Source organism: Lontra canadensis, unplaced genomic scaffold (genome assembly GCF_010015895.1).
Source record: "Lontra canadensis isolate GAN:19392208 unplaced genomic scaffold, GSC_riverotter_1.0 scaffold55, whole genome shotgun sequence".
Taxonomy (NCBI): domain Eukaryota; kingdom Metazoa; phylum Chordata; class Mammalia; order Carnivora; family Mustelidae; genus Lontra; species Lontra canadensis.
This window is the reverse complement of record NW_022631049.1, coordinates 463494-487512: the sequence shown is the minus strand read 5'-3', so window position 1 is coordinate 487512 and position 24019 is coordinate 463494. Positions and strand designations below refer to the sequence as shown.

The window sequence follows — 24019 nt, the reverse complement described above, 5'->3', positions numbered from 1 at the left end:
CAGCTCCTTTCATCACCATCATCTGATGGACAGAGGCGTGGCTCTTCCTAACAGTGCTGTTTCCCATGTGACCTTCCGCGAGTTGCTTTATCTCAGCGATTCTGTTCCTTCCTCTGTGAAGCCGAAGTGTAGGGCTGTTCGGGGCGAGTACTTTAAACCCTTAACTGAGTGGCATAACTGTTGGCATTGTTCTTTACTGCCATCGGTTAAATGACATGAAGACACTGAAGAGTGATGTTCAGAAGAAACTAGATCTTGGTATGATGTGGGAACCGAGTGGGTCCTACGTCTGTCCTTTATCGTCACATAAGTGCAACAGCTATCGGGTGCTTCTCCCGCTGAGGGTCAGCAAACGTTTACTGACAAGGGGCACGTAGTAAATATTTTCAGCTCTGTGGGCCATCGGGTCTCTGCCACAGTACTAAAGCAGCCATAGACGATCCATAACAAATGGGCATGGCTGTGTTGCGACAAAACTTTTATTTATGAAATCAGGCTGTGTGCCCGATTTGGCCCATAGGTCATGGTTTACAGAGCCCTGTTCTAGCTCAGGATAGGTGCTCAGGAAACACTTGGGAAATGGATGTGTTGAAGACAGGTGAGTAGAGACCTCTCCGCTTCTCCAGACCCTTTATTTTAATTCTGCTCACAAGGCCCGGGTTCTGTGTTCCTACCATGGGGTCACTGCCGCAAGACCCTCGCCTCCACTTCAGTCCCCTCCCCCGGCTTTGAGAGATCACAGGCTCATTCAAACCCACCCACTTAATGGAGAGCAGAGTTTTTGTGACTTCCAGGATCTGTCCCCTTCCCCCGCCCTCCCCAGGACCTTTCCCCTCCATCCCGTTTGTGGGACACACAATTTGTAATCTCCTTAAAACCAAAGAAGCGAGGTCTCTGATTCATGTATATTAAAATCAGCTGCAACCTATTAATGGCCCAGAGCCCAAGACAGATTTTAGGAAACAAAAACACTGGACCAAATTAGACTGAACTGGCCTCTGTCTCCAAGGGAGGGAGGTGGGGTAGGAGCCTGGGGATGAGGGGAGGGGCCATGTGGTTTTAATTAATTTGGATTCTCTTCCTGAAGCTAATTCACCCAACACAAAGCATGTGTAGCGTCATGGAAGCAGCCGGCCTCGGAGCTGGGCTCACCCTGGTGAAAGCCCCGGGTCCTGTTGGGGGGGCTGGGGCTGGTTGTGTGTCTGTAATTAACAGGTTTCAAAGTGGTTATTTTGGAAAAGAGAATTTCAGTGGCGCGTTAAAATCCTTTCATCAACCATCAGCCGGCGTCCCAAGGCCTTCAGCAAGGTCCTGACCACTTAGGGCTTCAGAGAGCATGGAATTCCCAGGGTCTTATTTGAGAACGGGGAGGCTTTTGCCATGGGTTTTATGAGGCCGATGGTTGCCATGATTTTCATTATGTTGTTTGGTTACTGGGATCATAAAAATGTTTCTCCCTTCCTAGAGTACCTAAAAACATTAAAAGGAAAAGAAAAAGAGGAGTCCCGCCTCGATGGAAGTTACATAACATGCCCCCTGTGACTCCCTCATGGGAAGGGGCTCGCACTGCCTCTGGGCTGGGAGTAGGGGGCAGGGTGGATCCTGAGGCTGGAAGAGGCAGGGCGACCTGCCATCACTCTGTTCTGACCTCACATCTGAGGAAACTGAGGCCGAGGGTGATTCCCCAGCAGAAGCCGGTCCCGTCTCTTTTCTCAGACTCTCGACCAGGGGTGTCCTTTCTCCTCCTGGTGCATCAATACAGTGAACAGAGTCAGAAAGGTAGAGGAGTCTGAATTCTACTGGACCCGTGCTTTAGGACACTTCTAAGAGTAGAGGGAAGTGACAGGCTTCCATGTAGCTTAAAATAAAATGCTGCAGTGGACAGGGGAGCTGCCTGAGCCAGCACTGGGCTTCCTGGCCATGCCAGTGGGGCGAGCTCTCCTCAAACATTAGACCAGCTGCACCGACGCCCTGAGAGAAGAGTCGCTGGAGCCTATCTTGACACCCAGAGCCCCTAGCTGTGGAAAGGAGGGAAATAGGTACTAAATCCCACAAGCCACAGAGATGATTTCTTACCGCTCTGAATATAAAACCTCTGAAATCTGGTCAAGCTCCCAGAATCACCATATGGGGTGACAGGAACTTTGAGTCTGTGTTATCTGCTAAATGGAACACCAGCCTGGCTTTACTTCCTATTTTGATGATGGCTACCTTCCAGAATGTTCTTTCATGAAGGACATGAAAAATATTTTGGGAGAGTTGCTATTTAATAACCTCTGGTGCTTGAAAACAATGGACGGTCTCCAGAGCAGCAAGGCTTGCTTTCAGTAGGACACCAGCTATAGACCTAATCCACAATAAAGCCATAATACAATTTTTCCGAAGTTGAGAGAGTGTCAGAACTGGGAGGGAAATTCAACACCAGCTCATCCAGGCCAGTGTTACAGATAGGGAAACTGAGGCCTTGGAGCTGGAGTAGAGGTTCCAGCCCATGGTTCCCAGCAATCAGGGTTTGCTAAACTATATCATTCTTCGCTTTGCCTTGACGTTGTCATTCACTCATTCAGTACTTACTGATTACCTCCTGTGCGTCAGACACTTCTAGACACTGCTAATTTTGTTTCTTTGAAGTTTTGAGATGAAATGAAAGAGATACAATTCTGTGGATACCTTAAAGAAGGAAAGGAAATATCCCGCCCCCACCCACCAAATCCAGGTCTTAGGAAAACTTCGTGAGCCTGGGCATCTGGAGAAACACCTGCTGTCCTGGGTGTACCTTTCAGATGGCTGAGTGATATCATTGTCACAAAGAGATGGGACTTACCTGCTGGTGTCTGCTTATAATCTCCACCTCGCTCCCAACACCCCTTACCTGGGTGGCCTGGCCCAAATGACTCTGGGACTGAAAATTGTTAAGGGTTCTCTGGATCCAAGGTTGAGTGGGTGCTGGTGGGAACCCAGGTCTGTTGAAGGCACGCAGTTTCCTCAATCTGTTTCCCATCATTCTCCTCCCACAGTTCACTTGTCAGTCCTTTGCTCTTGTTTACCTCTGTGTGAAGAATTCCTTGATTATAAATAGAGAACTTGGCACTGAGTTTTGAATTATCTGTGATCTTTAACTTTCTCAGGGCAAAAGAAATTAAACCAACAGATCTCTTAGTTTCTCATGGTTCAGTATCCAAGCCACGGAAGCCCTGACCTGTGTAGAGTGAGCCAAGCCTGAGCCTCCCCACCCCTCCGCACCCCCTTGCGCTCAGAGTAAGAAGTCACACTTGCATTCATTTATTCATTGATTCCTTCAACAAATATTCAGTGAGCACCTCCGTGCCAGACTCTATTCTAGACACTGGAGATATGGAGTGAAAAAAAGCAATGTCTGTCCCTACCCTGTTTGCATCTTAGTGGCGGTGACAGACAGTAGGCAAACCAACCAACCAGCACCAACAACAAATATGCATGTATGTATGTAGATATATACATGTATCAACTAGTGATAGGTAACTGGAAAAAAAATACAGCCAGGTAGAGAGAGATCGGGGTAGGGGCGCATTCTGTTGCATACAGTGGAGCAGGAAGGCCTTTCTGAAGAGGTGACATTTGGGTAGAGGCTGAATGAAGAGAGAGTGAGCCACATTCAAGTCTGAGAAAGAGCATTCTAGGCCTGGGACGAGGACAAGGGTGACAAGTGTTGAGGAATGGCTAGGAGATCAGGGACTGGAGCAGAGTGAATGGTAGGCACGACCTGGGATAGGAGGTCAGAGAAGTGGGTGGGGCCGGCTCAGTGAAGGAAGGCTTTGGCGTTTGTTCTGAGCATCCTGGGGTGTCTCTGGAGGCTTTGGAGCAGGGCAGTGACCTGTCAGGGATGCATACCGGGAGGCTGGAGGGAAGCTGACGACAGCATGACAGGCCGGCTCGGGTTAAACATTTGCACTCAGACACATGGTGGATGGTAGCTCTACCTTTGAGGGCTACGTGTTTCAGCAGGGTGGGGCTGGGCCTGGGAACTCACCACCTCTATACCAATTAGTCTTAAGCCCAAAAAAAGGAAATGCTGATGTTTAAATAGCAGGGTTGGGACCCATGAGTCATAGAACCCTCCATTAACTGGGCCACTATTGGTAAGCTCTGGAAAGCGGCTGGTGCAGGGTCTCGATCATCTAGCTGGGGTATTGGGCCACTTGTTGGCACCTCTGTGGGGGCCTCTAGACACAGTCAGAAAAATCAGACTCAAGTACAGACCTGGCCTTTAGGGGGCCTGGCTGTATTTTTGGCTGACTGTATACTGTCTCAGCAGTTTCCTTCCCGGGGCCTCTCATTTTGCAAAATGCAGGCTACCTCACTGGGGGATAGAAGGGAGAAGAAAAAGCCATGGGCTCTGGGTTCTGTCAGACTGGGATGCAACCTTTGCCTTTCTACTTACCAAGTTTTTGAAAGCTTTTTTTTTTTAATTTAAGATTTTATTTGTTACTTGAGAGAGAGAAAGAGTGAACATGAATGGGGGGAGAGGCAGAGGGAGAAACAGACTGCCCGCTGAGCAGGGAGCCTGATGCAGGGCCCAATCCTGGGACCCTGGAATCATGACCTCAGCCGAAGATAGAAGCTTAGCTGACTGAGCCTCCCAGGCGACCCCTTTTCGAAAGCTTTTTTAAAAAGCTACTGAACTGGGGCGCCTGGGCGGCTTACTGAGTTAAAGCCTCTGCCTTCGGCTCAGGTCATGATCCCAGGGTCCTGGGATCGAGCCCCGCATCGGGCTCTCTGCTCAGCAGGGAACCTGCTTCCTTCTCTCTCTCTCTGCCTGCCTCTCTGCCTACTTGTGATCTGTCAAATAAATAAATAAAATCTTTAAAAAAAAAAAAAAGCTACTCTGAACCTCCTAGAGCTACATTGTTCAATGCAGTAGTCACCAGCCGTGTGCTATTTAAATTTAAATCAATTAAAATGAAATAAAGTAAAAAATTCAGTTTCTTAGTCTCACTTGGCACACTTCATGTGCTCAATAGCCACACGGGGCTGGTGACTCTGATGGGACCGGACAGTACAGATACAGAGCATTTCCAACATGGCAGGAAGTTCAATTAGACAGTTTCACTTCTTTAGAAAGGAAGTAACCCCCAAGAAATGAAAAAGTTAACATGCACAGAGCACAAGGTATTTCGCCTCTCTCATCAAATGTGCTCAGCAAATGACAGTTGTTATGATTTATCCCATGAGTCTCTCTCCCGGCTCTGCTGCTGACTAGCTCATGGGGCTGCTCGACTTCTCCCAGCCTCAGTCTTCTGTTTTGTAAAGTGGGAATAAAAAGTGATGCTGCGTGAATTCCTCGGAGCATAACTTAATGTTTCTTTGTCTCGGTTCTCCCCGGACCTATAAGACGACCTCCTCACCAACCCTCAGCGGACTTATCTGCACCTGAGTTTGGGATTTTCCAGTCCTGGCGTCCTTAGCAGGAGGCATGACTCGTATCAGGGCTCAAGTACCAGATTCTTGGGATTTCAGGCAACTTGAAGGCTTTGAACGTGGTTCGTGGTATCAAGTGGGCAGGTCTGATTAAGAAAAACAGTCATTTTAAGTCAAGTCAGCTATTTACCTGGCTCTGATGTTCTGAAAACAGTCATGTCTTGGGCACACCCCACCCCCCACCAACACACACACACCCCCAGCCCAGGCCCTGCTTCCTTGCTTGAAAGTTCCTTCTCTGGATGCAGCTCCCAAGGAAGGTTCTCAAGCGGTCCTTCTGGTATCTTGGCCTTCCATCAGTCTTCCTTTTTCCACTTCGGGGTTTTGTTGCTGTTTAACATTTATTAACTGCAGGCATTTAGTGGGTGGGAGTTGGGATTTGCCTGCGGCTGGGAGGAAGTCATTTGCCAGGCCAGGATAAGGTGTGGTTTAAGAGTTGAAGCGGAATCCCCTTCACCTGCTTAATTCATTTCAAGGGAGATTTGTTTTCAACTCGCAAATTACCTGCTAGGATTTCTTGACCTGAGATCCTATCTCCCCTGGCTGTTTTCTTTCATTTCCGATAAGAAACACAAAGGGGGAAAAAAAAACAGACTGAGAGGCTCAGAACATTCTGGCACTCTTTTAAATAAAATTGCACACCGTGCATGGCTCTCTTTACTGTCTTCTACAACACAGGTAGGAGAAGGTCTGTACACATCAGAACCTCTGCTCCTACGGAGGCTTGCCTGACACCCCCAGGGGAGTGAGTGCCACAAGGGTTTACAGAAAACTCCAGGAACAGCAGAGATGAGGGCAGGGATCCTGTTCCGTTTTGCTCACAGCTCTCTCCACTGCCTTTAGGCCGATTGTTCAGAGCTGGTCGCCTTTGCCCACTAGTGACCCAAGTTTGCCTGCTGGTGACCTCCTCTTGGAGGCAGGGTCTGTTCATGGAGCCTGATCAGAGGGTGAATAGAACTGAAGCAGGCCCCAAGCATTGCCAAGCAAAAAGCCCAACAAACTAGGGTTACAGAGAGTCCCCAATAAATTGCAATTCAGAAGAAATAAAGCTAGAAGGCAGTGTCCTCCAAGTTCATGGAGCAAGAAGCTAAGTGCTGGTATAACTATAAGCAACAAGAGAAAAAAACTAGAAGAAAAAGAAGGAGGATGAGAAGAGGCAAAGACCCTTTTAAGATATGAATCAACTCCTTTAGGCTAGCAGCTCTCAAATGTTCTGGTCTTAAGGACTCCCTTACACCAAAATGTGTTGAAAACCCCAAAAAGCTTTTGTTTCTGTGGGCAGTATCTACTGATGAATCCTGGGGGTATCCCCAGTGATCCGCATCTCCTAGCATTCATGCCCTGTGTATTCTCCTCCCACCGTGAATCAGGTCTGGTCTAAGTGACCAGTAGGGAGTGGCAGAAGACAGGGTATGTAACTTCAGAGGCTAGATCCCAAGAGGGACTCAACGTTTCTGCCTGGTCTCTTCTGTTGGCTCTGGAGAAAGCCCACCGCCATGTTTTGAGTATCCTGGGAGAGACCATCATCAGGTGGAACCAAGGCCCCCCTCTCAAGAGCCAGCAGCAAATGGCCAGGATTGTGAGTAAGACGCTTTGAGAGCTCATCCTCCACCCCAGTCAAGCCTTTAGATGACTATCACATTCAGCCATTTCTGAATTCCAAATCCACCGCAACCATGAGGGTAACAAATGATGATAGTGGTTTTAAGCCACTTGGTTGTGGAGTATTTTGCTAGGCAATAACAGATAATTAAATCACCTACCATATTAAGAATTAAAACAGAAGAATATTTAAAAGAATATTTAATATTTATTTGCTAATCCATCTAATATTCATTTATAGGAATAGTCATATTTATTACTTCATTTAAATTCATAATTTTTTATTTGTTAAAAAGTTAAAATTAACACAAGCGTCTTGTAAAAATAATTGTGTTTTCCACAACAAAAAGAACAAAATTTAGTGAGGAGAGTGACAGTGTTTTACATTTTTACAAATCTCTTTCATGTCCAGCCTAATAGAAGACAGCTGGATTCTCATATCTACTTCTGCATTCAATCAGCTGTGAATGTTGAATGTTGTTTTGATTGAAGTATCTGAAGGAAACCCAGCCTCACATAGATAGGTAGCTGGAAAAGGGAGGGCTATTTTAACAACTTTTTCAGATAATTGTGGTTACAAGTACCCCCACTTTTTAAAAGTCTGTTTTATACCATTTTGCTTCTATGAAAGACCCACATGAGTGACTGTTTTAATTAACCAAAAGAAATCCTAAGAGGATTTTTCGCTTTTATGAAAAAAGGCAAAAACAAAAACAAAAAAAAACCCGAAAATACTGTTTATTCAGCATTTGTTTTGTGAGGAGCCCTGTTAGAGGCAGCACATACCCCAGCCAGTGAGAGCAGCCCCACCCGGCCCCTTCCCCGGGAACCACACTCCGCATCCGAGAGTCCAGCCACCAGACCTTTGAACTGCATCTCTGATGTGCATTCGTTAGCAAGATGTGTCCTAAGGTATGAGAAAAGCCTACGAGAAGAATTTTGGAGTTTGAGGACCCTCAAAAGATTTTTTCCACAGAAATTAAAGGTGATTGCCTCTTTAATGCCTTTTCAGCTTACAAAAGATTTCATAGGAATGCTCTACTTTTGGGTAGTGGGGGTGGCCTATCATTCTTCTATGACGTTCTAACAAAACTCAACAAATGGTAGTTCAGGAAATGTTAGTTGCAGTGTAACACCTGAAATGGTATCAAAATGAACTTTTCCTGCTTGGATACATTAGAATCCATTCGGTCTGTCTTGCGCTCTGCATGGCTCTTCTGCCCTTGTGTGAGCCCATGATGCTCTGCATGGGTCATTTGGAAAACATTGCTTTACTAAGTTATGCAGATTTTCCAAATTGGATATATTTCATGATGAAAACTAGAAATTCACATCTGCTAATGACAGCACTTGGTCTCATCAGAAACTCCCTCACGTATTGGGAAGGTGTTAAGCTGCAGATCCAAGTTTTCTAAAATTCTAATTTTTGCTTGAAAGCTTTTATTTTGACAACAGCTACTGTCAGTTATCTTTCTTGAAGTGACCAGCTCTGTTTGTTCATTTGAGAGAAAGTGTCTGTCTAGGAACCAAGTCTGAATAGCCAAGGTTATTGGGTCCTTTTGTGCAAACATGGTGTTTCATGGAAGGGCTAGTTCAGCTCATAACTTCCTCCTCTCATGAATGGCTTTCCTGAAAACCACCTTTGTGCTTCAGAATGCTTACTTTCCAGTTCGCCACACAGAATAGTCAAAAGACTTGCACTTGGGGCAAGATTTCAGAACATCAATTTTGACTGCTTCATCTAAGACACTCTAAAGTCAAAACTGGTTTCCCTTTTTTTTTTTTTTTTAATTTTTGTCCTGTGACATTTTGGCAGTGAAGATACCATGACCCCTAGTTCAATGTCTGAGACCAGCATTTCACCTAAATGTCAACACAGTGAAGAAGGCAAATGATAACTTGGTATTACAATAAAAATTATTTTGAACTTGCAGACATAGTCATAGGGTCTCAGGGAAGCCCAGGGTTCCACAAATCGTATTTTGAGAATGATTGCTTTAAAAAGAAGGGTGCCCTTCTATCACTGGCAGCGTTTATGGGTGAATGTACTATATCCTGAGACATACATGTACCGGGTCTTTGTGTCCAATTAGAATGGCCATCCTTTGTTGCATAAGCTAGAAAATATATCATTAGGCATCAGCCTATTCTTGAGGATGGACTTGATGTGAGACAAGCTCCTTATTAAAGGGAAGTTAGTATGTTTTCATGCTTCTCTTTGCCCCACTCGTAAAAGGTATGTGCATGGCAAGAGGAAACTAAGCAGAGAGAAATTTCTCAGACCATCTGTGTTGAATAATTAAGGTAAATGAGGAGGCTGATACCTTCACCCTTTCCTTTGTTGCCTTTTCTTCTCTCCTTTCCATCCAATGCTCAGTGAAAGCTCAGTGGACTGCAGAAGACATCCCGATTGGAGGAGCAGTGTCCTTCAAACTCCAGGCTTAACACGGGCAGGGATCCTTACTCGCATCCATGAGATAAAACAGCAGGCCCAAAAGGTGGCGTGTGCTCAAACGGTTACGGCATCCATGAGGATTTTATCACCGTGGAAGACAGAGCTAAAGACACAGTCTCTCCCACAGTCCTCTGCATTCCTATGAAGCCGACTTAGAGAACACAGGGAGAGGCGGGGTTCTTTTTCACTCTCGTCCAGTTTTGCTCACACGGTTTTCTTGCTGCAGAAATGCAGAGTAAGTTGGAACCCCGCACCTGACTGGGCTCAGCTCTTTGGTGAGTGATTGTGTAGCTGTTCTGTCTGTGATCACAGGCCCCGTCTGCAAGCAGGGAAACAACAAGTGGTTGTGTCTGGATCCCTGGGAACTGGAGACCTTTCCACATCTGTTGGCCTGGTCGGGGGCGGGAGGAAATCACCAGAACCTTCCAACATGGGGCCAGAGCAGGGAGACAAAGGGGAAGCCTTAAGCCGCTGTCGACCCCGGGTCATATGACCACCCCGTGGTCCTCCCCCATCCCCTTTCATCCCCTCAGGTCCCCAACACTCAGCCTTTTCATCATTCTCCAGGTCAGCAGGATCAGGTTTATGGGAGTTGACCAGAAAGCTTATCAAATGAAGGCAGAAGCAGGTGTTTGCATCCTCCCTGTTGAAAGCTGGGTCGAACAAGGTTGACAGTGTGGCTGAGGCCAACATCCCACGCTAATTGCCTTTTCTTTCCTGGAACTCTTTCTCTCTTTCCTCTTTCTGGTTTGGAACCCCTAGAGGTCTCTGGGAACCAGTCACCAAAACAAACCCTTCAAAGAGCTAAGGCCTGAGGGGAAAAAAATACTCAGAGATGTGACATCGTGGGCTGAACAGTGGCCCTTCTATGCCAAAGCCCAGGAAACACCATTTGGAGGCGTCTAGAGGTTTCTACCCAGTGGCGTGCTGGAACCAGTTCCTATGAGCTTGTAACGATTGATTGCACACTCCTCTTCCCGACTTCAAAATCATGATGTCATGTTGGTGGCTGGAACGGACCATGGTGGGAACATTTACATCACAGAAACCAGCAAGCTGCAAATCAGGCTTTCTCCACTCCCAAACTAGTTAAACATTTACCAGCATGCCATCGCCTTCGCTATAGAGATTTTCATTCAAAGGATGATTCTCAGATCAGTGACATTTGAATTTCCTAGGGAAAAGAAAAGATGAGGCTGGTAGTGTTGTTGTTTAAAATGTAGATTTCTCGGCCAACCTGAGCTCACTGGATCTGATTCTTTGGAGAGGGAGCCCGAGGAAATGCATTTTTAGCATGTTGAGAAGGTTATTAATAAATTCAGCAAAGTTTAAGACTTCAGGCTCAAGGAGTGGGAGAGAAGAGTGGGTGTACATCTGGCTCTTGGCATCTGGAAGCAACAGCTGGCTTCAGTCCCAGTTGGCCTGAGAATGGACAGCTGTTTTCCCTCGAGATATAAACTTCATGGCAGGAAAAGGAGGTGGGAACTCTGGGGTTCTAGCCGCCCCCCCAACAGAAAATTGGATCAACCTTGGATCTTAGGATGTCTCTACTTTCTAACCCTGAGACTTGGACCCAATATGACATGGGCAAATGCCCAGACGAATGCACCATCACTTGTATTGTTGAGAGGGCTGGTGGAGCCCAGGGAGGGACCGCGGCCTGTTTCTCATGTTAGATTGCTCAAGACAGCATTTTTCTTTCAGATTTGTACAGGCATTAGCAGAAGCTTTCACAACCAAATGTGATTTACAAAGCAAGGATCCTATTTACTTTAGCCCACCAAGCCTGGAAGAGACATCCCTTTGAGGAAGAAAGAAAAAGAAAAGAAAAGATGAAAAGAGGTATCTTTCTTTCCTCAGCTAGGAAACAGAGAGTTTGGATGACCCATCCCCACTTTTGATTTGTTTTGCACTACCAGAGTGAGTGGTTCCCATTCATTTTTCCTGAAAAATTTCATTGCAGTCCTGGGAGGTAGGCATTGATGAGAAAACAAAGACCCAGCCAGGTAACATGTAAATGGAGCAGGTAAGTGCCACAGCTGGAGTTTGGACCCCAATTCTTATGACCAAAACCAGAAAGAAAAACAAAAGAAACAAACAAAAGAAACCGAATGTGCTTTCCTCCCAAACACAATGCAGTATTTTCTCCACATGGGGTTGGAGCCCAGAGAAGTCCCCACTAGGCGACTGGGGATGGTGACCTTGAACATCTGAGCTCCGAGTATTGTGAATTCCTAAACCATCAGAACTCCGTATGTACTGATGCAAATTCACAAAAGCCACATGTAAAACTTTCAAGATTATAAGCTATTGAATTACAAACTATTAGATTACTGGCTATTAGATTATCCACTGGAATGGATAATTGAGAGCCGGCCATGTTTATGAATTAATTTAGGCATTCCGCATATCGGTCATTTAGTCTTGCTGCCGTTCCTCAAATTCGTCATCAAGCCCTATGTGTTTGCTCCAACTGCTCAGGGCTTTTATTAAACATGAAACTTCATCAAATGGGAGGGGAAGTGGCCAAATGGCCCATTTTGGGAAAACAAGATGTGATCTCAAGTACTTTTTGCCAGGTTTCATAGCCCTTTTTTGTACATAGAAACTCTCTTCCTGTTCCAGGGACCTGTGTCCACTTTGAAATCATTCATTCATTCAGCAAATATATATAGTGAGGACTTAGTCTATGTCAGACACTGGTCTCGGTGTCGGGAAGAATAGACGGCAGATAGACCTCATCTTGTCCTCATGAAGCTTAGGGTCTACTGGGAGACAGATGTTACACAAATAAATATGAAAGTACATATGTGATTATACATTGCCGTACGTGCTGTGAAAGATGAGCATGTGGTACAAAGAGGAAGGTCAACAGCTTTGCAAGATCATCTGCAATGACGACATTTACATGAGACCTTGGTAATGCGCTGTTTCGTTTTTATCGTTTTCGGTGGCATCAGGGGTTGTGGAGAGTTTGGGACACGAAGGGGAGATGTCCAGTAGGCAACTAAATATCCTCATCAAGAGAGAAGTTGGGTTGGGAGTGAGCAACACAGAGGCAGGCTCGAGCCCTCCTGAGATAGAATTTAGGGGTGATGTGCAGAAGGAGAAGTAAGGTCTGAGCCTCATGCCCTGGGCTGCCATATGTGACCTCTCTCTGGCAGAGAAGGAGGTGCTCGCAGAGAGGAGACAGTTCTGAAAGCCATTGGAAGAGGCTGTTTAAGTGATGTCCATATGCGAGTACCAAACAATCAAAAAAGCAATTCAGGGCCCCCAGCACACATCTGACTCCCAGCTCTTCTTGTCCCATGAGCCAGACAGGCTGTCTGTGGGCCAGTGAGTGAATTGAACTGGAGCTCTAGGAATTTGGACTGGCCTTGTCCCAGGCAGTGCTTCATGACACTGACTTAGTACTATCTCTTCCTTCCCCAGTCCCAAGCTCCTTAACCCCCAAGCTGCTGAGTGTGTAGGTATTAGAAAGAAACCAAATAAACCAGTTTACACTGATGTGTGAATGCTGTTTAACCAGCTAGTTCTCATTGAGATATATTGTTGAAGAAAGGCAGAATTAAATCTCTCATCTGTGGAATTTCAGACCACCTAATGTGTTTAAGGTGATGCCCTTGGGAGGAAAGACACTTTGAGGTGGGGGCTGTCCCAATGCTTCCCCTTCCCCTTCCTGCTATTGTTCCTGCAGCCACTTTTCTTCCACTATTTCTGAATCTCTAGAATCTTAAAAACCTCCACCATTTTCAGGGTGGTCCCTTTGGCCCTCATGATCGTGCCCGTGACAATTGTATTTATTAACAATAGCCATTATTGGGTACGCGCCATATGCAGATACTAGGCCAAGCATTCGACACAGGTTGACCTCACTGAGATGTCAGAGCAACCTGTGAGGCTGGGCCAGTCACCATTCTCGTTCTGGAGGTGAGGCCGTGGAGGAGTAGTAATGTGAATCAGCTGCCTGTGGACACACCGCTAGCAGACTGAGATTTGAAACAGCATCTTGCTTCCCAGTCCACACTCCGGGTGGTGTGTGTGCGCCGGAAGCCAGAGACTGCCCATGTTTGTGTTTGCTGTCCTGAGAATCCGGAAGTGAATCCCCAATCTGGTTCTCGGAGGTGGCTCTTACCATGCCTGACTCAGTTTGCCCCCTTCGGAGGTTTCACAGGTGGACAGCCCAGGCCAAGCCCACAGAGGCAGATTACAAGCAAGATGGGAGTTATGTGGGGTGTCAGCTTCTGTCTCTTGAAAGATAGGACCAAAGAAAAGCCTCCTCATCCTAGAAAAGTTGGGGTTGAGGGCACAATTTTTTCAGGCCAAATCTCTTGGGCAGAGCTTCAGGTAACCACAGAAGAATATGGACGCTTCCCTCACGGTTTCTGAGATGTCCGAATTTTTCTTTCTCTGAAACAGAGCCTTTGGAAGCTTCCATAATCCTCCCTCTCCTGGCTCAGAGGCCCAGCTACACTTTATAAAACAACCCAGAGCCATCTGATTTGAAGCATGTACCGGCTCGTGTGTGCAAGACAGTAATTACCTCCAATTCCAGTTAGGAAAGCTGAAACCTGCCTTTTTCATGCCTCCAACAATTATGGAAATGCCTTTTGAAGCTCTGGATAGAATAGAAAAGCAAAACAAACCAGAGCCAATTAGAGCCTGGGATTTGAACACGGCTTAGTTTTGTGCAGCAGGACTCGGGAGGAACTGTGGGAGAAGGTCAGGGGTCACTCCAAACCTCCAGCTGCCAACCAGGTTTGCCTGTGCCAAAAGAACCATCATTTTGTATTTAAAATCAAGGCCTCGCTCCTGGCCCAGGAACCGCCTCTGCATCAGCTGTGAAGAAGACTCCCTGATTAGATAAGGCCTGGAATGCATTTGATGTTGAGCAAAAACAGTTCTCTGACAGCTTTCCTTACATGCCATTAGAATGTTTTTCCCTCAGCTGAAACTTGGTGAGATAAACTGAATCCCCGGGGACTCTTGTTTTGGGGTGCATATTTAAGGAATTTATGTGGCCTGCGTGCTATCTGGAGTTAAGGTTCTCCAGCCCCGAAAGTCCTCTGGGCTTAGTTGGTGGAATCTGATCATTTGGAGTCAGCCTGGGTAACTGCTGCTCTAAGAGACGGAAGCAGAATATGGAGCAAGAGGTCGAAGGTCAGCTAGCGGCCCTGGGGTGGAGCGGAAACCTTAGGGCTGGTGCTTCTCTATAAGACAGTTCTGTGACATTCAGCACTGTGCCCCAAAGTACAGAGATGGAAGTGGAGCTGGGGTATGGAGGTTGAAGCCACACTAGAAATGTCTTGGCCAAGGGATCTTCATGGCGGCCTTTTGAATTCATAGGACTGGATTGACTGTTAGGGCAACATCACACTGTCTGAGTAGGCTGCTCCCTTTTGAGCTTGGATTAGGGTAAAATGTGGCACCAAAGAGCCCCAGAGAACCCACTCTGCTAGATTCCCCTACCCCTAGATTCCCCTACCCCAAGCTGAGAAGAGGAGCTTTCTTTTGGCCAAGGCATAAGTATGACTGACTCCACAGACTTGACAGTGGGTCTTGATGTCTTGCCTTAACTATAAGCAACAGTCTTTATGGAAATAGTATTCTTATAGAGCAAAGCAATAAAGGCACTTTGCTTGGGAATGTATTTGCTGCCCTCAAGATGGCGTGAATGTCAATGTCTGGAGACAACAAAATGGCAGGTTCTGTGACTATAAGAGAAAAGGTTCATGTGTTATTAAATCTTTTAAATAATTATAAGAGCCAGGTTGTAGCACAGCTTCACCAAGTACCACGCACTGTTCTAAAGTCTTTGCATGGTTCACTCATTTACTCCTGACTCCAGCCCTGTTGGGGAGGTACTATTATTATCCTCATGTTGTATATGAGGAAAGTGAGAGAAGGAGAGGTCACATGACCTGCCCAAGAATGTAACCAGAATCAGCACTGCTCATAATGGACCAACAGAGAGAGCTCCTGCCACGATCCCAGAGTGGTTTAGAAGCACTGAAAAGTTTGAAACATATATAACAAGATGCTTAAAATGTAAAAATCCAACCTTTTTAGGCTGGACAGACTAAAAATGTATGGACATAGATAGTGTGTGGATACTCTGAGTGGGTAACCGACTAGAGTGTTGGCATGAGAAACACTCCTGAAGGAGGTGTTTTGAGATCAAGAAATATAAGCACATTACAAATACTACACTTAACTTCCCGAGTAGACAGATAGGCTAAGTATGTCTACAGGCTCAAACTGGTTTTATATAAAGTGTGCCTAACAGATCTAGAACACATGATTTAAAAATGTTCTGGAGACATGCTTTTGAGATTTTAGGGATAAGTTAACTGTGGGAGAAGGCTCACATTCTCCTATAAACTGTCCCTTGCAGTCATTACAGAGTATTCCCAGCTGCCTTTGTCATTGATTTGACCCCATGGGATGGGTTCTTTATCTAGGTTCTGATGCCGAGCAAAAGCATTGAAACTCGAGATTTTTTTTTTTTATGTTTTGGGTCTTCTCAAGAATGTGGATGCATCTGCAGCTTTTTGAACACCGTATATGGACTGCCTAGCCTTTTCTCTGAAGCAGGTCCCCCATGATTCTTCTCTAGCATGCAGCAGAGACTACCAGCTGCTAAGCAGGCTCTCAACTGCGTTACAAACATCCATGATAGAGAGGCTCAGATTTTACATTTGGGGCCTGTGATCAGAAGAATAATGGCCTCCCAAAGATGTCTGTGTCCTAATCTCTAGAACCTGTGAAGGTGTTGTATTTTATGAAAAGGAAGCAGTAAGGTAATCGATGGAATAAAGGTTGCTAATCAGTTGAGTTGAAAATAAGAATATTATCCTGGCTTGCACAGGTAAGCCCAATGCAATCACAGGGTCTTGGGATGGGGAAGAGGGCGGCAGAAGAGTCAGCACCAGAGTGATCCAAAGTGGCCCACTGCTGGCTTTGAAGATGCAAGGGGGCCAGGAGCCAAGAAATGTGGGCAGCCTCCAGGAGCTGGAAAAGCAAGAAAATGTACTTTCCCCCTAGAGTCTCTAGAAAGGAACACAACCCATTCAACACCTTGACTTTACCATAGTGAGACCTGTGTCAGAATTTGGATTTCCCAAACTCTAAGATAAGACACTTGTATTTGCTCTAAACCACTGTATCTGTGGTAATTTATTATAGCAACAATGGAAAATGAATCCAGGGCCTGGTAGACAACTGCAGTGCAAAAGACAACAACAACCCCACGTCTCCCAATCTGGGGGTGGAAAATCACAATGACCACCTTGGCATTTTCCCAATGACCATCTAAAAACTCCCTGCCCTCCTGGCCAAGCACCGTCTGTGTGCGCACACTCCCGCCATCAGAGTTCTCCCAGGATGGGGCCTCTTCTCAGCTAGGGATGTTTCACTTCTGGGCACTGTTGCTGGTGTGGTCCAGACATCCCACCCACTTCATACCAATCAAAAAGGCCAGATCCTTTCAGCCAGCACAAGGTTTGGGGGATTTTCCTCCTCTTCCAGATAGCCAGGCATGACTTCTGTGATCTCTTAATATGGAATCAGCATGACAGAACCACAGGGGACAACCTGAGCCACCCTTGGGTTTAAAAAGTTGTGTATTGGAAAATGTGATTTTCTCCAATCTTCTGCTGTTCCCCTCACATGAATATCCAAGCCAAACTCTTGAGCTGGGTTGAGAAACTAGCATTCCTGGGGTTCAGGTTCAGTCTCTTACTAGCTGTGTGGCATCAGGCAAGTTATTTAAATTTGTTGTGTTTCAGTGTTATCTGTAAACAGGGGGGAAATACAAATAAAGGACCTCGAGAACCTCTTGGCATGTGTTCAGTGCTGTGTAAGCGTTAGTTGTTGTTAGTACTGCTATTGTTCTGACATTATTATAATTACATGGGTCCTAAATCTCAGGGGCAAGTCACTTGGCACATCAGAAAAATCAGCTTCTTCACAGTCTGCCGTGTATTATGCTTCCAGCAGTGGACATGAACTACCACCGCACGGTGTTGAAGCTCAGGTGTGCGACATCCTCTTTAAAAGCTTCCCCCCAAACATCTCCTTTGGGAAACAGGCCCTGCTGTGCCAGGGTCAGATGAGTGGTTGTAGGGAAAGACCAAGGCCTGTGCTTAGAGCCATGCAAGTTTAGTGGAGAGAGAACATTGCAGTGGCTGACTCACTCCCACTGGCAGCCCAGCCCGCACCCAGTGTTCAGAGCTCTGTTCTCAGTTAGCTCAGCTCACTGTGTGGCCAACCAGGAGCCCTGACATTTAGGCCTCTTGGTTCTTCGAGACTGAGCTCATAGGTCCCTAGAAGTGGTGACAGAGATGGGGGAAGACTGGCCAGTTTTCAGGCAGGAGGCACTCCTAGAGCCCAGGACACTGCTTGTGTTGGCCAGAGGCCACTCACAAAAGGCTGCCTTCTTGGGTGTGGCAGCCAGCCTATGCTGGCAACCACGTGACCTGGTCCATGCAGAGGGAGCAGGCTCTTACTGGCTACTTGGAGGCTGCTGCAGGACCCTCCGATCTATGACTTGCTCATCAAAGAAGTTTCTGGGCAGATTCAGGGGCTCAGGAGAGAAGAAAGTCACATCTGCACAAAGCTTCAATTACAAACCACAGTAATAACAACGACAAACAAAAATTCTCCATGCTCTTCAGTATCGTTGGGACTGAAAAGAACAGAATTGACATTCTCGGCTTTCTCTTAACTTTATTTCTGTAAAAGAGGTTTGTATTTGAAAATCTTATAGAAGCCAAAACCCTCACAACAGCTGCCTGAGCTAACCTGGGAGCCTAAGCAGTTTAGCCTCCTGACTTCTGGCATGTAGGGTAAGGGGAGGAAAGAGGAGAGAGGGTAGGGAAAGAATGAGCTCCTTCTGCTTTCTGTGCTGGCTGTTTGGGGCCCATGAGTCATCCAAGACGATGTCAGACCCAGGCACCCCCCACTCCCAGGAGTCCCAGGTGAGCAGCAGATTCCAGGAAGAGGCCTATGTCTCAGGGAAGCAGCACCTCGTAGAAGAAGGAGAATAAGCTGCATGGTCAGATACTCCAGAATCTGTGTTTTTGCTCTCCTTTCCCTGTATGATGTAGACAAGTTACATAACTTCTCTGCAAATTAGAAAAACTGCCTTGTATCTGTTGGTATTAGAAGGACTGGAAATACCAATACAGGGGTCTGGAGCACATTAAACATCCAATAGACAAGCAGTAGCTATTTTTACTATTAAATCTAACACCACTTGGGCCAAAGGCTTTCTAATTTAGAGAGTCATCTAACTAGAAGAAAACTGCAAGAAGTCAGCTAATATAAGTACACATAGAAAAAAGTTTAGAAGGAAATTCATTAGTTTTACTAATGGTTGTTTCTAAGTGATGGGATTATGAAGGTATTTTTGTTTCTTTATACTCTTGTATTTCAAAATCTTACATAATAAATATGTATTTTTATTATCTGAAATTTCAAAAATATTATTGTTTAAAAAGTCATCAATCTCAGTTTCCTGGCCCTGGTCAGATTTGCTCTAAAGCCATCCAAAGCCAAAGTCATCCAATCTGCTGCTAAAGCCATAGGGATAGACTCTACCATCCCCTGTAAAGAACACTTTCTTCTCCACATCATGCAGCCCCAATGGAGCTTAACTCCCAAATGGTTGCTACACCACCATAACCTTGCTAAACTCCTTAAGAGAAAAACTTTAGCCACTGAGAATTATGTCACCCATCACATTTCCTCTTTTTTGCTTTTAGCTGCCAAGAAGCCTTGAACAAATTTAATGCTCAATTACAGTAACGGTTAGCTCAGGTCTTTTGGCATAATTATTTTCTCTTCCTCTTCTATGGTTTAAATTTATCTTTCTCATATTCATCCAACTTATTGTACATAATTCTTTTCCTATAAACTATCTTAAGAATACTTTAGAAGTTGGATATAAATCATAAAGTATTAAAAAATGAAATTTTACCATTCTCTTGTTATAAGCCATGATTAGTCCATTAAAATTCATATTTCTAAACATCTTGACCAATAAGTTCCAGGAAGGAGGTATGAAGAGAATGAAAGAGAAAGTCTCTGAGTCAAGGGCCCATATTTAGTAAGAAAAAAATTCTGACTGCAAATATGGATTTGCTTGAAACATAATATTTACCTTTTAAAATGACTGTTTAATAATCATTCTAATATGTGCTGTGAGCACCTGCTGGGTGCCAGACACTGTTTTAAACTTTATCACATCAATCTTGTGTGAAGTTCTTATCATTTCTAATGGCCAATGAGAAAACTGAGGCTCAAACAAGTTAGATAAATTTCCCCCAACCTCCCAGCTAGTAAGTGATGAGTCTGTGGTTGACACCCTGTTCTGTTCAAGTCTACATAATTCCCAACCCATTCTGCTTCAGGAAATGCAGTTGCTGTTCTTTTTTGGGGTGGATTAATGTTGAGACAGTGAACAGGGCTGAAACCACAGTTAGCTGAGTTCCAAATCCAGGAGCTGGACAAGAGAGTCCCTTGGAGTAACAGGGACTAAATTGCTCCAAGCATTGTAGACGACTAAAGTTAGACTCACTGTTAGAAATGAAACACTGAGGTGGAACTTTCTCACTAGGGAAAGGAGGTTGAAAGAGATGCTGATGTCACTATCTGGGACTGCTTCTATGAAATTGTAGGCCTTTGGAGGCAGGAGGAAGTAGTCATAGCCCAGGAACAGAAACCAGGATGCTTCAACTACTAGGGGAATCATCATTACTACCATGGCTATGCAAGATCTCAAACCATCACTTGGTTCTGAGCCAGAGATCTCTATAAAATCTCTAGGATAGAATAGGTAAAAAAGAAAAAAGAAAAAAAAGAAAGAAAGAAGAAAGAAAGAAAGAAAGAAAGAAAGAAAGAAAGAAAGAGAAAAGAAAAGAAAAAGGACCACCCACTCCCAACACACACACTCCAACTGACATCCAAATAAAGATATCCACTAAGAGAAACTGTCAACAAAATTAACATCTGTTAGATGAATTTCATCCAAAAGAAATTAAGAGAATAATCTGGCAAAGTTTTTAAACTAAGTGTGTTTAAATAAAGAGGAATAATACTGATTCTTAAAAGGAAATTGTGACAAAATGGGATCAGGAGGGAGACAGACCATAATAGACTCTTAATCTCACAAAACAAACTGAGGGTTGCTGGTGGTGGGTGAGTAGGGAGAGGGTGGTTGGATTATGGACATTGGGGAGGGTATGTGCTATGGTGAGTGCTGTGAAATGTGTAAGCCTGATGATTCACAGACCTGTACCCCTGAGGTAAATAATACATTATATGTTAATAAAAATAATTTTTAAAAAATAAATGAAATAAGAAGCAGATGAAATAGAGTAAAAAAAAAGGAAATTGTGAAACAAAGCGTGCATAAGTAAAATAAGAATTGGTAAATATGAAAAAGAACCAATTAAAAAGGTAAAATCTTTAGATAAGATAAACTTTAGACAAGACACTGATGAACAGGGGATCAGTGAATGGGAAGGTAGTTAGGAAGAAATCACTCAAAATGCATCCCAGAGTCAAAGTTATGAGCACAGAAGGTAGATTAAAAAGCTCCAATTTATGTCTAGTAGCAGTTCTGGAAGAAAAGCATTGAGGAGATACTGAAGAAACCACATTTGTAAAACTATTAACTGAAATAGCACTTTGAATTCTGAGCAGGATAAAAAAAAAATAAATCCACATTTAAATATTTTGTAGTGAAACTATAGACCTTCAAGGATTTAAAAAAAAAAAAGGGACAATATATATAGGAATAACAATTGCATTGATAATAGACATGTCAGTAGCAACAAGAGATTCCAGAAAACAATGGAGTAGTATCTTCAAAGATCTGAGGGGAAAAAAACTGTTAATCCAAAGTTTTATATCTAGCTAAACTGGCACTTAAAAGAGAGTTAAAATAAAGAAAATTTTAGAAGTAAAAGGAATGAAGTTTGTTAGTCTTGAATCATCACTTAAAAGTACCCTTAGAGGATGTATTATAATGAGAAAAAGGCTAAGTCTTGAGTAAAGTATCTGAATCACAAAACTATAGTGGGTACAGAAGTAAATTGATTAAAATGCATTTCAACTGATTATAAAAATAAGTGAATCTGGAGTTTAAAATAAAGGTTAAATCAAAATACTAATTAATACAATCTGATGGGAGAGGGACGTTAATTAGACAGTTAAAATGTGCTAAGACTCCTTCCCAGTCAAGAGAATAGATACTAAAAATCTTTATACCTTGAAACATTTACAATTAAATGTGTGGTAAAACTTTAGAGTAATCATGAGCTGAGATGAACTTCAATCTGTAGCTTCCAACCCAGCAAAGAGAAAAACAGAGAACACAGAACACCTTATCAACTTAATAGTAGGCAAGAAGGAAGGAAAAAAATGAAGAAACTAAGAAAGAAAATAAATAGCAAACTCTAAGTAAAATGGAAGAATTAAGTCAAATATAATAGTAAGCACAGTAAGTATAAGTGGATCAAATGTACCTACTAGAAACCAGAGATGACCAGATTAGAATTTTTTTTTAAGTATCCAGCTATAGGCTGTTTTCAAAACACATACCAGGCCAACCCACACTGAACCTTAAGAATAAAGTGATGGTAAACCATACTAGGAAATAACCAAAGAAAGATGGTGTCGGAGTATAAATAACAGACAAATAGAATTTAGAGCAATTGATATTAATAGGGATAAACAGAATCACGTAATAATAGAAGGAACTCTCCATCAAGAAGACATAAAAATCATGAATCTATATGCCCCTAAAAACACAAACTTGAAACCTCAATATATAAAATAAAAACTGAGGAAATTACAAATATACAATCATAGTAGGAGATTGAAACTCGTTTTCACAAAGACACTTTTTAAGAACTTAAAAGATAAAACCACAAACTGCTACACACTTTACTCAAAATCCAACAATAAGGGATACATATTATTTCCTAAGAACACATTGAACATTTACATGAATTGACATAACTGTCCACAAAAGGGGTCTCAACAAATTTTTAAGATTTGATTCTATACATACATGTTCTCTGATCACAATGAAATTAAATAAGAAAAACTAATCTCATAAGTAACTTGTGTTAAAAAAGGAAAAATGCTGTTATACATGAAAGCTTGAAGACATAACCAAAGTACTTAAGAGAGAAACTCATAAACTTGAAATTCGCTAATAAAAAAATAAATATAAGAAGTTAAAAATTTCAGTCTAGAAGCAAGGAAAAAAAACAGATTAAGTCCAAAGAGAACAGATAACAAAATAATAAAGATTGGAACTTAATGGAAAAGAAAAACAACAACAACAAAACATGGAATCAACAAATCCAGAAGTTAAAGTTATTGTTGAAAATGACTGGTAAAATACATGAAGCTCTAAAGACTGCTCAAGAAACAGGAAAAAAACAGTAAATAATATTAAGAATAAAAAAGAGACCATGACTCATAACTACAGATACACTAGGGATTAAAAAAATCACAATAAAGTGGGATTAGCAATTTTGTGAACAATTCTATGAACGACTTAATGCCAATAGATGAAATTGATAGTTTTTAGAAAAATTAATTTTCAAAATTGAATCAAGGATACTTTAAATCAACCAATAACCCATGAAGGAACTGAATCACTTTTCAAAATCTTTCATTCAAATGATGTTGAACCTAGGTGGTTTTGCAGGAATGTTTTACCAACCCATCAGGAACAGCTAACCTCTATGTTATACAGACTATCTTACAGTATAGAAAAAGAAGGACAATTTCCCAATTTATGAGGCTGGTATAAACTTGATATAAAACCCAAGACTATACAATTGTTGACTGGTTGTTATAAGCATAGATGAAAAATTCCTAAATAAAATATTACCAGAGATGATGATGATAGAGTGTGTGCATGTATTTTTTTTAAAAATCTCCTAGTGGAATTTATCTAAGAAATGCAAGGGTGACCCAGCATCAGAAGCTGCTAATGTAAGACACCACTTGTAACAGATGAAAAGAGATAAGGTCCATGATTATCTTATAGATGCAGAAAAGTCATTTGATAGAATCCGAAGTTTCTCCACTATAAAAACAGCAAACTAAGAATAGGAGGGAACTTCTTTAACTTGATAAAGAGTATATAACAAATACCTTTGTAAACATCACTCAGTGGTAAAACCTCAGCTATATTCTTGTTAAAAACAGGGGAAAAGGAGATGATAATTATTATCTGTGCTGCCAATGCAATGAGGAAAGAAAGTGAAATCAGATATAAGAATTGGAAAGAGAAAAGACAAGTGATCTTCCTTTAAAGATAATAAGATAATCCATACTATAGGAAAAGCATTATAAATACAAAGGGAGTGAGACAGTTCCCTGAAGATAACATCAGTATAGAAATTACAAAAGGATGGGGGCGGGGAGGAAGGATGGATAGGCAGAGCACAGAGGATATCCATACGTGTCATTATACATTTA

The 24019-nt window shown here is 43.3% G+C and overlaps 1 protein-coding gene across 3 annotated transcripts in view; it reads left to right on the top strand.

Moving 5' to 3' along the window:
* Positions 1–24019, top strand: part of RAD51B (RAD51 paralog B) — a 675478-nt gene that overhangs the window by 594651 nt on the left and 56808 nt on the right. The window contains exon 11 of one of the 3 annotated variants that reach the window (XM_032875120.1): positions 5351–5948. The exons of the other annotated variants lie outside the window; for them this stretch is intronic. Coding sequence (XP_032731011.1) covers positions 5351–5413 — 63 coding nt within the window. The 3' untranslated portion in view covers positions 5414–5948. Of the gene's footprint in view, positions 1–5350; positions 5949–24019 lie in introns of those variants that run through there. 3 annotated transcript variants of the gene reach the window in all.